This window comes from Taudactylus pleione, unplaced genomic scaffold (genome assembly GCF_031769625.1).
Source record: "Taudactylus pleione unplaced genomic scaffold, aTauple2 ptg000095l, whole genome shotgun sequence".
NCBI classification, from domain to species: domain Eukaryota; kingdom Metazoa; phylum Chordata; class Amphibia; order Anura; family Myobatrachidae; genus Taudactylus; species Taudactylus pleione.
The window spans coordinates 23,309,115-23,322,492 of record NW_028284497.1 but is presented as its reverse complement, the minus strand read 5'-3'; the positions used below and the strand labels follow the sequence as shown (position 1 = coordinate 23,322,492).

Below are 13,378 nucleotides of genomic sequence, written 5' to 3'. Positions count from 1 at the left end.
GCCTCTGCTCAGTGCCCGGTGACAGATAGGAGTGGGGTCAGTGCCGGCCGGTGAGTAGCTGCAGCTGGGTCACTCTGCTCATTTAAAATGAAGGGTGATAATTGATGATCAATCATCATCACCCTTCATCGGTGCTGCGGGATGCGAATCGCAGCTCTTGCCTTTTGCCTCGGCTCACCTTTACAGTGCAGCAGCAGGCTCAGTCAGATAGTGTGTCTGTGTTGACACACTGACCGTGGTGTGCACCCTCTTCTGTTGTCTTATAAAGGCATTAAAGGGATCCAGGAGGAGGTAGGCAGGAGATGGAAATGTTCTATTTAATCAGGCATTCTTTTGGTGAACCGCCTGACTGGAACCAGGGCTCCCTAAATACTGATGGAGTGTGAGGTATGTGAATGACCAGAGAGCACTGGCACCCAGCTATAGTATGCACAACTAAGTTTCAATTTGATTGAATGCTAACATAAACTACCTGCTAAATCTGTAAAAATTGTAATTAAATAATGACCTCCATTAACTGAACATTGATTTTCTATCTATCTATCTATCTATCTATCTATCTATCTATCTATCTATCTATCTATCTATCAATCTATCCGTGCTCCTGTCCCTCCCTCACCAGGACATAGAGTATTAAATAATGACTACCACTTCCATTAATTGAGCACTGATTTCTTTTAAATACATACATTATTGAAAATGCGATGAAAAACCCTGTTTTCAGGGTTTTACTGCATTTTCCATATGCACTATTGGGTGGCCTCCGGGGCTCTGAAGTGGAGGGTAATGCCAGCAATAGAAGTCTATGGGCTTCTACCCCATCGAATCCCTCCCAGCATGCCCCGAGGCCGCTGCATCACTCTGCACATGTGCAGATGGACTCCGGGGTCATAAACCCAGAAGTCCAGGGTGCATCGCTGATCGCAAAGGACAGCTCTTATCAGAAGAGCTGTCCTTTGCTGTACTGATCGCATATGTTAGTGCATTTGCGATCAGTACGAATGCGATGTCTGGCAGTATGTACCGCCCTGTGTTAGTGCATCCCGCCCCCTGTATAGACCACACACATACATAACTAGTCACACTCCCGCAGCATTGGACAAACCCCCTGCAGCGGCATACAATAGGCCCTTCATAAATTTCAGCTCCAGACCTATCTGGCACTGATTTTTTCTACCTCGCAGGGATCCTTTCCACCTAATTTTTTTGAAACTCATTTGCTATGAGCCCTAAGGCAGGAAAGGACCCCAGTGATGGCTCTTCTCAATACTGATTTGGCACATACTATGCACCAGGAAAAATTTGATTGCACATAATGGTAATCTAGACGGGACTTATGACACATAATGGGCATGTGGATGGGTTTGCTGGCATAATAGTGGTACATGGATATACAGTCAGGTCCATAAATATTGGGACATTGACAGAATTTTCAGATTTTGGCCTCTATTCACCACCACAATGGTTTTGAAATGAAACAAACAAGATGTTCTTTAACTGCAGACTTTCAAATTTAATTTGAGGGTAATTACATCCAAATCGGGTGAACGGTGTAGGAATTACAAAAGTTTCAATATGTGCCTGACTGTATCTGAGGGGCATGGAGCATGTGAAGAGTTCAATTCTGATGATCTCCCTTATATATTTATGTCCATTATCCCCACTTACTGTATATATTTTATACCCATCACCGCCAGTTATATATTTTATGCCCATCACCCCCTTTACTTATTTTATGCCCATCATAATGCTCACACCCCTTTTATAATATATTTCATACCACTATCCCCTCCTTTCACTTACAATAAATATTCATATTCTTTTTTACATTTTATAATCTGCCACTGGCTGTGGCTAGGGGCTGCTGGGTCAGTCCCCGCTGGCTGTGGCACAGTACTGCAGATCATCAGATGAGACATCATAACATCAGGACGTTTATCCAAACAGGATGAAGGGAGCCTCTGGTGGGGGCAGCCAAGGCCGGTTGGGCCGTTAGTGTAACATGCTTTGCAATGAGTGCCTACCAATTAGTCTTGATGTGGCAGCTGAGCATTACAGACTGGGGCAGCAGCCGTGTTACCCCAGGGCATCACACCCTGGGCAATGGCACTGGCCACACTGGCCCACTACAGCCCTATCTAGCATTTATAGTAAAGACTGTGATTTTGGTGGCAGATTACAGCAAATTATTTGTGAGTTTGGTTTTCAAGCTATTGGATTTAACACCTGTTGGTTTGGAGAATTCAAATGCAAACTGACATCGATGTGCAGCCGTTTAAAAACCATAAATCACCAGTGGTTTAGCTTAAACAGCTATCGATTTAATCATCACCTTTCTGAGGGGGTAAAATCTGTTTGGGTCCTTGCATCCAGATATGTAAAGGACATTATTTGCTGTTACACAATGATACGTATAGTTACGATTTAAACTATCTTACCTGCTGCAACCACCTTTTCTTTGAGGTGCCTGTATTTTTTTTAGCGTATTATCCTGCATTGTATCTGACAATTTTATTTTTTTTTTTATTTAAAAAGCCAGATGCCAATTTGTGACAAGTCACATACAAAATGGCAGTTTTTATGTGATTTTCTTTTAGAGTTACTCGAATACATTAAGTGATTTGCAACATGATGATAAAAATGCAAAACAAAGCAATGATTTTTAGCAAATCATATTGCATTTTATTTCCCCCTATAAGTTCTTCATAATCAGTTATAGCAACACTGACATCTATAGGTTATTTGGAGGTACTGCTAATAATTGAATAAAAACCCGATAGTGTAACAAAAAAGAATAAAAGTTGCATGCATTAGCAAATACATGCAATATATTTAATATATAAATCATACATTTTTCTTTGAACATGAAATTTTCTTTTTTTTTAAACTTGTTTTATATTCCATGACAGGAACTGATCACATTTGCATGTGGGATAATTATATATTGCATTATGAATACTCCTATTTACAGCCTTGAGAAATGAATACATTTTCTAGTATGCTAAACTTATCTTTCCAACCTTGTTATATTTCCTTGGGATGAGTTGTGTGGTGCAACATTTGCAAATCCAGGAAAAGATCTGCAATTTCACATATTTGTAAAGGGCTGGACATAAATATATATTGGTCATTGAAGAAACATGTAGGTTTTACTCATGTGAAAACATCACTACAAAGATACAGTATAATTATATATATATATATATATATATATAATATAACATATGTCTTCATATATATATACAGAATGTAAGCAGATATTGGGAATGCTTGAATTTATCTTATAGTACATGAAAAAAAAGTTAATCTACTTTTTGAAAAATAACCTTGGTTTATCTACAGATATAGAGTAACTTTGTTTTCTTTAAGTATTATGTAAAATATATTTTGCTTAATTAAATTTTTTGACAAATGCTCACATAAATGAAAAGACAGGCATGTACTACATTTTGAATATACAGTATGTGTAATTGTCCAACTCATGCACAATAATGAGCATGTTTGCTACCATTCTGGATTTTGGTTCTACCACTACTAAAAATGTTCTGTGCTGCCTTTTGTTGATTTGCCATTCTGGCTGGAAAAACATTATTTTAATGTCCTTCCTGCTATCACTTTAGGACCATCTCTCTCATTTGTTTTAACTTTTTTCTTCCAAATATTGCATGCTTAAGGCTCATATGCACTGATCAACCATAACATTAAAACCAATGACAAGTGAAAAACATTGATTATCTTGTTACATTGCCCCCATCCCATCTGGTCCTATCCCACAGAAGAGCTACTCTAGAACAAATTGCGAAAAAAGTTAATGCTGGCTATGATAGAAAAGTGTCAGACCACACAGTGTAGCATGGCTCGGTCTGTATAGTCACATACTGGTCAGAGTGCCCATGCTGACCCCTGTCCAGTGGCAAAAGCACCTACAACTGAAATGTGAGCATCAGAACTGGACCATTAAGCAGTGGAAGAAGGTGGCCTTGTCTGATCAGAGCCGTAACTAGACTTTTTGGTGTCCTGTGCTAAAGAGAGCAATGGCGCCCCCCTTTCCAAATTTTAACTAGGGACACAAGATAGTGCACCTGAAAAAGGGCCATGGCCTCAAAGGACCAGGGAAGAGATAGGGGAGGCCAGGAGATGCTGGGGATAACATAAGAGGAATCTACAAGTGAGAGTGTTAATAAACAGGAAAATTGACAGGCCCAAACAGCACCCCCTGCCCTGCGGTACCCTGTGCCATGGCACTGGTCGCACTACCCTAGTTACGGCCCTGTGTCTGATGAATCACGTTTTTTGTAAATGTCCAGATGCATGTGTGTCATTTACCTGGGAACGAGATGGAACCAGGATGCACCATGAGAAGAGGGCAATCCAACAGAGGCAGTGTGATTCTTTGGGCAATGTTTTGCTTGGAAACCTTTGGTCCTGGCACTCAGATGTGTCAGGGACTTCACTAAGTATCCTGACCGGGTTGCACTCAGACTATGGCCAGAGCACCATAATTTGTATACCTAGATGCAGGGGCGTCTTAAGAGAGGAGGGGGCCCGTGTGCACTCCCTGTGCGGGGCCCCCTCCTCTCTTCCTGGTGGCCGGCAGCCGACTGATGCAGCTGGCCAGCCACTGGAGCATTAGCAGACTCCGGGCACTAGAGTGTGCCCGGAGTCTACTGCGCATGCGCAGAACGCTGGGAAAATGGCCGCAGCGGACATTTTCCAGCGTTCTGTGCATGCACAGTAAACTCTGGGCACTAGAGTGTGCCCGGAGTCTACTGCGCATGCGCAGAACGCTGGGAAAATGGCCGCAGCGGACATTTTCCAGCGTTCTGTGCATGCACAGTAAACTCTGGGCACTAGAGTTTGCCCGGAGTCTACTGCGCATGCGCAGATCACCGGAATAATGGCCACGGTGGACATTTTCCTGGCATTCTGCGCATGCGCAGTAGACTCCGGGCACACTCTAGTGGCTGGCCAGCTGCGTCAGTCGGCCGCCGGCCACCGGGAAGAGAGGAGGGGGCCCCGCATGGGGAGTGCACACGGGCCCCCTCCTCTCTTAAGACGCCCCTGCATCTAGGTATACAAATTATGGTGTTCTGAGCAGTGCTGACACCCGCCACGGGACCACAGATAGGTAAGTTTAAAATAATATGGGTGCAGGGTGTTAGGTGCAGAGCCCCCCTGGACCCATTATGGATATGCCACTGCCTAGATGGTACAACACTTTCTTTTACTGCCATCACATTTGATAATTAAAGGAGCCACAGGTCCCCTCACTCTATAACACAATTGCACAGACTTGGCGACACAATTCCCAGGTAGCCCCTGCTTCTAGCAATTATTAACAGTTTATAGCATAACCCTAGCTGTCTAGGTTCTAGAGTACATATGAAATAAACTAATAAACAGTTGAGGCTCCAGAGGTTGGGCAACACCAACTGCCAGTGAGTCCCGAATGGCAATGTATGGCAACGTTTGGAAGGGCAGCTGTTGTGGTTCCCCTATTTGAATTTTGGACTGTGCTGCAGACCCACCTCTGAAGCCACCATTGCAAATAAAAAATACTTAATAATATAAAAAGGAGTACATTGCTCAGTTATAAAAATTGTTACAAAGAAAATGAATAAAATGTTACATACATGTATTGCAATTTCAAATAGAAAAGTAAACTAACAGATTTAACATGTAATGAATCTGCTCGGGAGGAATGGAAGAAAAATTGCAGAATATGCAGGTTACAAACATCAATACGGTCATTGATCCCCCAGTTTGCACACAGAACAAAGAACTCCAATACTGTTAATCCCCTCTTCTCCAATCCTTGGGATGTCACAACCACATCTCTGTTGATTAGTTAATTAGATCTGTGACCATCGCAGAACTTCCCAAGGCACTTTTAACTTAAATCCAAATAATTAAAGAGGTGAGTGGATGAAGGGACGAGTGGATGAAGATGTAATGTAACAATTTTTAAAAAAATTACTTAATGGATGAAGGTGTTATAACATAGGGATCATAGTAAAAATGTTATTTTAAATATTGGTAGTCTATATACAGTACTGATATTTTGTGGATAAAAATGCTCTGGATTTGGATATGGTGTGTTCACCTTAATTCTCCTTATTTAAGATACAATATGTGGGTAAATATTAGGGACTGCTTGGTAATGAAATGAACACACAGACACTGTGTGTTCACATATCGACGTTTCGGATGTCCAAACTCCTTTATCAAGACATCTTGATAAAAGAGCTTAGACGTCCAAACCGTTGATATCTGAACAGACAGTGTCTGTGTGTTGATTTCATTACCAAGCAGTCCATGAGTGCCCTCCAACACATACTTCACTATATATATATATATATATATATATATATATATATATATATATATATAGACAGTACTTGGATTGTCCGGCACTCAAAGGATAAATTCAACAGTCCGGGTGCCCCTCCTGCTGTAATCCATGTGGTACAGGTATGGTATAGCAAAGTAAAGATGGATGGCACTCCAGTGTAGAAATAATAAATCAGGCCACTCAATAGTGGTAGTCAACGTTTCAGAGGCGTGACCTCTTTTATCAAGACCTTGATAAAAGAGGTCACGCCTCTGAAACGTTGATTACCACTATTGAGTGGCCTGATTTATTATTTCTATACTGGAGTGCCATCCGTCTCTACTTTGCTATATATATAGATATATATATATATATATATATATATAGATATATTTAGATATATGTAATCCCAAGTTTACTCAATAGAATGAGCTCAAAGGTATCTTGCCAGGGTGCTCACCCTGAGGTGCTTAAATCCCTCCATGAACTCCATAAAGAATAGGCGGCACTTTTGGACTGGTATAATAAATAGCCCCGGCTATTCTTTACTATACCAGTCTAGGAGTGCCGCCTATTCTTTATGGAGTAAATAGTATATATATATATATATATATATATATACATACTAACACATACATATGTCACACATAACTTACACGCACACATACTTATGTCATGCATATATTATTCACAGACTTACCTTGCAGCAACTGCGGGTTACATACCTAAAAAGGATGGGACCTGGCAGGCTGGCACCATGTCATTAGGCTCCTCCCCCTAGCAGCAAAATGCCACAATTCACAAGTCAATCGAGAGGGGGCAGAGCCAACTGATGCGATTCAAATGTAATCATGTCATACTGGCTCCACTTCCTCTCAATTGACCCGCGAATCAATGCAATTTACAGGGAGGGGGCAGGGCTTAAGAAGATGGTACCTGCTCTCCAGTCTGTTAAAGGGGGTTTCTGGGTACTCAGAACCCCCCCCCCCCTGAGTGCACTAGTGAAGTGGGCAATTAAGTTGGCGAAAATTTATATAGAAACTAGTCCTTTCAATGCATAGTTGTCAGTACCATGTTTATATACATTAATTTATTTCTCATTAACTTGCCCAATTTATTTGAAGCTATTATAATTTAATATAGACAGATATATAAAAAGAAAGAGAGAGAATAACAGAAACTTACCATCTCTCCGATTTAGCCGAGCAAAGCCTGCATTATGAGTACTGGAAAGTTCTGATGAACTGCTGAAGGAGGACGGAGACAGAGAAGATGCCAGCGGACCATCACATTCATCTATGTAAAAATAGGTAGAACACTGCAGATTAATATTATTCATTCTGAAATATAACTCTCTCACTGTATGTATCAAAAGGAAGGCACAATTAATAATATATTAATGCTCCCCTCATAAATTGGTCGCATATAACTTGTCTTTTTGCGGACCACGTCCTTTTGTTTGTTACACATCCGGAAACCTCTCTTCCAAATATACAACAGTTGCTTCATGATTATTCTGCGACCTCATATTATAAATTAAAAACATCTAAAACTGAAGGTTTAGCGTTAAATGTCCCACCCCAGCTCCTGTTTTCCCTTAAATCACACCATAACTATGATTGGCAACCACTTTTTCTTCGTTATTTGGGTATCTCTTTGTCAGCTAAAGAAGAAACACTTCTTGAATATAATTATGGCCCCCTGTTAAATCAATTTATTGCCTTAACAAAATATTGGATGAACTATGAGGTTTACTGGATGGGCAGAATGGCGGCTGTCAAGATGACACTGCTTCCTAAACTCCTATATTTATTTAGGTCAATCCCTACCCAAAATGGGTGGGCAGGTGTGTGAAGGGAGATGAGGTCAGATATGTAAATGGGAGAGGATTGGATTAGGGCTTTGTACATGAGTGTGAGAAGCTTGAATTGGGTTCTGGAAGGGAGGAGGAGCCAGTGTAGGGCTTTAAGGAGAGGGAAGGCAGATGTAGAATGTTTGGAGAGAAAGATGAGCTGAACCGCAGCATTGAGGACTGATTAGTGGAGAGAGGTGGAAGTAATGAAGAGGTTACAGTAGTCCAATCTGGAGATAACCAGTGAGTAGATGAAGGTCTTAATAGCTTCCAGGGTGAGAAAGTGCCTGGTTCTGAAAATGTTTTGAGATGGAAACGGCAAGACTTTGAAAGGTCCTGAACATGTGATTTGAAGGAGAGATAGGAGTCAAGGATAACTCCAAGACAGTGCACTTGGGGGCTAGAGGAGATGGTGGTGCCATCAATAGATAATAAAAATAGTGGGAAGTGAGGTTATGTGGGAGGGTGGGAATATGATCAGCTCAGTCTTAGACATGTTAAGTTTAAGAAAGCACTAGGACATCCAGGAAGAGATAGCAGAGAGACAGTTGGAGATACAAATGAGAACAGGGGGAGAGGTCAGGGGAAGAAAGGTAAATCTGAATATCATCAGCATAGAGAGGCCTGATGAGTTTACCTAAAGAGGATATATAAAGGGAGAATAGGAGAGGTCCAAGAACAGAACCTTGGTGGAAACCTACCATTAGTTGAAGTGGGGGGAAATAGAGTCATGATAGGAGACAGAGAAGGAATGGTCAGAGAGGTAGGACACCCAGGAAAGGGCAGTATCATGTAGAGCAAGGGAGTGAAGAATTTGCATGAGGAGAGGGTGGTCCACAGTGTCAAAAGCAGGTGAGGTTGACAAAAATGAGCATAGAGTAGTGGCCCTTGAATTTGGCAGCAACAAGGTAATTGCTGTCTTTAATGAGGGCAGTTTCAGTGGAGTGTAGATGATGGAAGCCAGACTGAAATGGGTCTAGCAGGGAGTGGGAGGAAAGAAAGGAGTAAATATGCTCAAAGAATTTGGAGGCAAAAGGAGAGATATGGGTTGGTTGGAGAGAGTGTAAGGATCAAGGGTAGGCATTTTAAGAATTGGGAGACAAGTGAATGCTTGAATGCAGAAGGGACAGTGGGTCTCATTCAGATCTGGTCGCAAGCACCAATGCGCTCGCAACTGTGTCGATGGTTAGCCCTGCGCATGTGCAGCGGGTGCACTGCACGTGCGCAAGCCCCGGAGCGAGAGAGAAACTCGCTCCGGAGCTCTCTACAAAAGGGGCAGCTGTCGATGTTGATCGACAGCTTGCCCCGTTTTGTAGGCAGGCCGGGGGGTGGTTTCAAAAATGGAGGCATTCCTTAAGGAGTGCCTACCGTTTTGTGGGCAGCTGCACTGACATCATCAGTGATGTCAGTGGTGAGCTTCCTGCTCGATCAGAGCAGGAAGCTCCCTGGGGATTGCGTTTGCCAAGACCCAACCTTGGGGTCTCGTTGCAAGCCCCGATGGTCGCGATGGTGTTCACCATCGTGACTATCAACCTGGTCGGTCGCTAAGCTGTGGGTGGTAACCCACAGCTTAGCTAGCAACCAGGAGGCCCCACTAAAAAAATGGAAGTGGCCACCCTCATTCAGAAAGAGCAATTGCTTCTTTCAACTGCCTCTGAATGAGGGCCAGTGTCTGATGAGAGGGAGAGATTAAGGAGGTTGGCAGATTATTTGGTTGGAAGATGCAAATCTCGAATGTAGAGAATGAGAGGGACAGTTCAGAGGGTATGAGCTGGAAAGAGTAACTGGAGGATAGAAGTACACCATAGCAACCTCTGGACCTTGGTGTGTGTGAGAATGTGGAGCCCCCATAGGAGAGAGCTGTGGGGGAAGTGGTGTCAGAGGGGGAAATCCAGATCTTGGTGATGGCTAGGATATTGAGGGAATTGGAGATGAAAAGGTCATGGATGGGTACCAGTTTGTTACAAACAGATCTGGCATTTTCAGAGGGCACAGAAGAGGAGATCCGAGTTTGTGGGAGAGATGCAGATGAGATTATCAGGGTTGATGTAGCATGGAGGTGAGATTAATTTGGAGAAGAGAGATGGAGAGCGTGTAAAGATGGTGTGGGCTCCTAGGCTAGGAAGGGGAACTGCAGGTGGAGGGCAGGGAGGAAGTTTTGTTAGCTGGTAATGGAGGTGAGGAGAGGAAACAGCGAGAAAAGAGGGAGAGTAGGAAGGAAGCAGGTCTTAATTGTTAGGGTAGCAGGACCATGGTGGGGGAGAAGTCAATGAAAATAGAGTAATGGGAGAGGTGGGGCAGGGAAGCAGAGGTGTGAAAGGGAGTCAGAGGAGGGGAGAGGGGGAAGAGGAGGTGGAGGAAACTAAGGGGGGAGGATAGAGGTGGGAACAGGGGGTAGAATAAAGAATAATGTTGATACTGAGGGGTGATTTAAAGTAAAGATGATCATTGTGTGAATGAGGTAAATAGGGGAAGGAGAACTGGAAGTAGGAATTTAGGCTGTATATTGTATAATGTTGGTGAAAGTAAAGTGCAGGTAAATGTGTGTGCAGAAGACAGAAATTATTATTAAGCAAAATAATTATGGAGATTTTATGCATGCAGAAAGTAAATTCTTAAATAGACAATGTTAGAAGTGAGAGGATGTGAGGCAAGACTAATGTACAATGGTAATTCAGACAAAGCAAGCGGGTATACATGCCGTATACATGCCGATTGGCATTAGTATAGCTATGCAGTCTGATGTATATGAAACCAAAAAGGCAGAGCAAATACTTGCAAGCAAGGTGATAAGTTCTTGCATGGTCCAAGCAAGGAGTTCAATGTGGAGTGATCAGGTTATACAGACAGCATGGATAAATGTACGAAAGCGAGAGTTTTTAGAAGTGAGTTTTAGAAGAGATGTTGCCCATAGCAACCAATCAGATTCTACTTAACATTTAACTAGCACCTTCTAGAAGATAATAGCTAGAATCTAATTGGTTGCTATGGGCAACATCTCTTCTAAAACTCACTTCTAAAAACTGTCACTTTAGTAAATATTCCCCCCCAGAGTAAGTTAACTCCCAATTATTGCTTCAAAGTTGTCCCTCTGGTTTAACGCCATTGTAAAACTGAAATTTAGCTTGAATTCCAAAATCATTTTGAAATATGCACTTCAAATATATGCACACAGCCTCTATATCAAACAGGCAATGAAATTATCTTTACGTAAGGATAACAGGCATGTGTTGCCAATGAGAGCTGACAACCCCCGAAACACAACCATTACAAATGCTAATAATAAAAGGATAAATAAGTAAACAAGGTAAAACAGTTACCTATGTCACTGTATATACTCTGCCCCCTTTTGAAAAAGCTGCTCAGTTAAAAATTTCCAAATAAATCAATAAATAAACGAGTGCTCAATTTATTGCGTGTGAATGTGTTTGTTCCACTTAATGTAAATTGCATGCACTCTATTTTAGATATAATACATAAGTAATGTTTATAGCCCTTTATGGGAAAGGTGAAGAGTTCTGTCTTCTGTTCCAGCTGTGGTGGTCAGGCAAAAGAGCCGATATGTGGAGGATCTATTCTACCCTTATCTGTCCCTTCCCTCCTGGTTTCCAGTGCTTGAACGCAGGTCTTCTATATGTTGCTGCTGCCGGGAAGTCGTTCGCCGATTCGTACTGATCATCTCCACTGTGCAGGCTAGGGCTAATGTGACTCTGCTGTGCTGCCGGATCACAGGTCTTCTGTCGCCAACACATTTCGTATGTACACGGATACTTTGTCAATGATGTTGTTGCTTTGTTGAAGTTCTCCATTTATCTTCAAAAACTTTGTAAAAACTTTATTGATTTGATATTAAAAACAGGCATTGATGCTTTGAAGTAAGTAATAAAATTCAGCTAGCTCATGTTCTAAAGTGCATCTATGTTTTTTCAGTGGAACAGTAATAAATCTATATAATAAAATGTGCATTACTTTGAAAACTTTAAAATTCCGTGTTATATATAAAATGGGGGTTACAAAAATATAAAAATATAAAAAATGAGAAATATAAAAAAAATATTAAATAAATTTTAAAATACATAAAAATGTATAGAAAACTTATTCTGATAAAAAGGAGGGCGAGCTAGGAGGCAAGTGGGTTTATTCTTCTAAAAATACACTCAATTCAATATCTATATTGATCCCTTTTGGGGTCAGTGTTTAACATGTATGGATCCATTTTGTTTTGCACTTTACAGGGAGGTTACAATGTTTCCTCCCATCCAATGAGTTGTTATTTTCTGGATCCACAGGAACTTTAATCCACTTAGGTCTTTATTGTGTCTCTCTAAAAAATGTTGTGAGTCACTGTGGGTTGATAGTCCTCTTCTTATATTATATACATGTTCTGCTATTCTCGTTTTCATTTTTCTTTTTGTTTGACAAGCGTACTGTTAGCCGCAGGGGCACTCTAACAGAGTTTCCCATAAAGGGCTGTAAACATTACTAAAATAAAGTGCATGTAATTTACATTAAGTGGAACAAACACATTCACACACAATAAATTGAGCGCTCATTTATTTATTGATTTATTTATTGATTTAAATAAAGTCATGCCTTAACACATACTACGTATAATCTGCAGATAGTAGTAGATATTGACACTTTATATAATACAATTTGTTAGAATAAACTCTTGCTACAATTAAAAATGTAATGTTCTGCAGCAGTGTTGATTACCTGTGTAAAAATATTTTATTCAAAGCAGTCATTATTTGCAATGTTCTGCAGCATTGTTGTATCCCCAGAATGTATGTAGGAGGAGACCACAGCTGATAGGTCACTGTGTGGGCTGCTTCAACTAGCACCAAGAATGTGAAGCATTCTGGAGCTTGGCCCTGGTAGCTAACACCATCTTCAGGTGTAATTATCCACTGTAATTTGCCTATAGGCTACACTCAACATCAGTTACCTGAAGAGGGATCTGTAGAATACCTCCTCAGCAATAGATGCCTGTGCAAGCATGGTCAGCAGGCCATAGCACTGACAGCTCCTGAAGAAGTGAAGTGATCACACTAGTGATCACTTAATTGCATATACATCACAGGCATAGGGTCTTATCGGAGACCCTGTCCCTGGATGTTATTTTTGTTACATTTGAGCAAAATTTCTTATTGCGGTGATAAAAAATATCTGTGACATATATTTAGTGTTTGTAT

The 13,378-nt window shown here is 41.3% G+C and overlaps 1 protein-coding gene across 1 annotated transcript in view; it reads right to left on the bottom strand.

The window, feature by feature from the left end:
* CNTNAP4 (contactin associated protein family member 4) overlaps positions 1–13,378 on the bottom strand; it is a 377,413-nt gene that overhangs the window by 267,144 nt on the left and 96,891 nt on the right. The window contains exon 2 of the mRNA XM_088470185.1: positions 7,517–7,627. Within this exon, the coding sequence (XP_088326311.1) occupies positions 7,517–7,627 (111 nt within the window). The remainder of the gene's footprint in view (positions 1–7,516; positions 7,628–13,378) is intronic.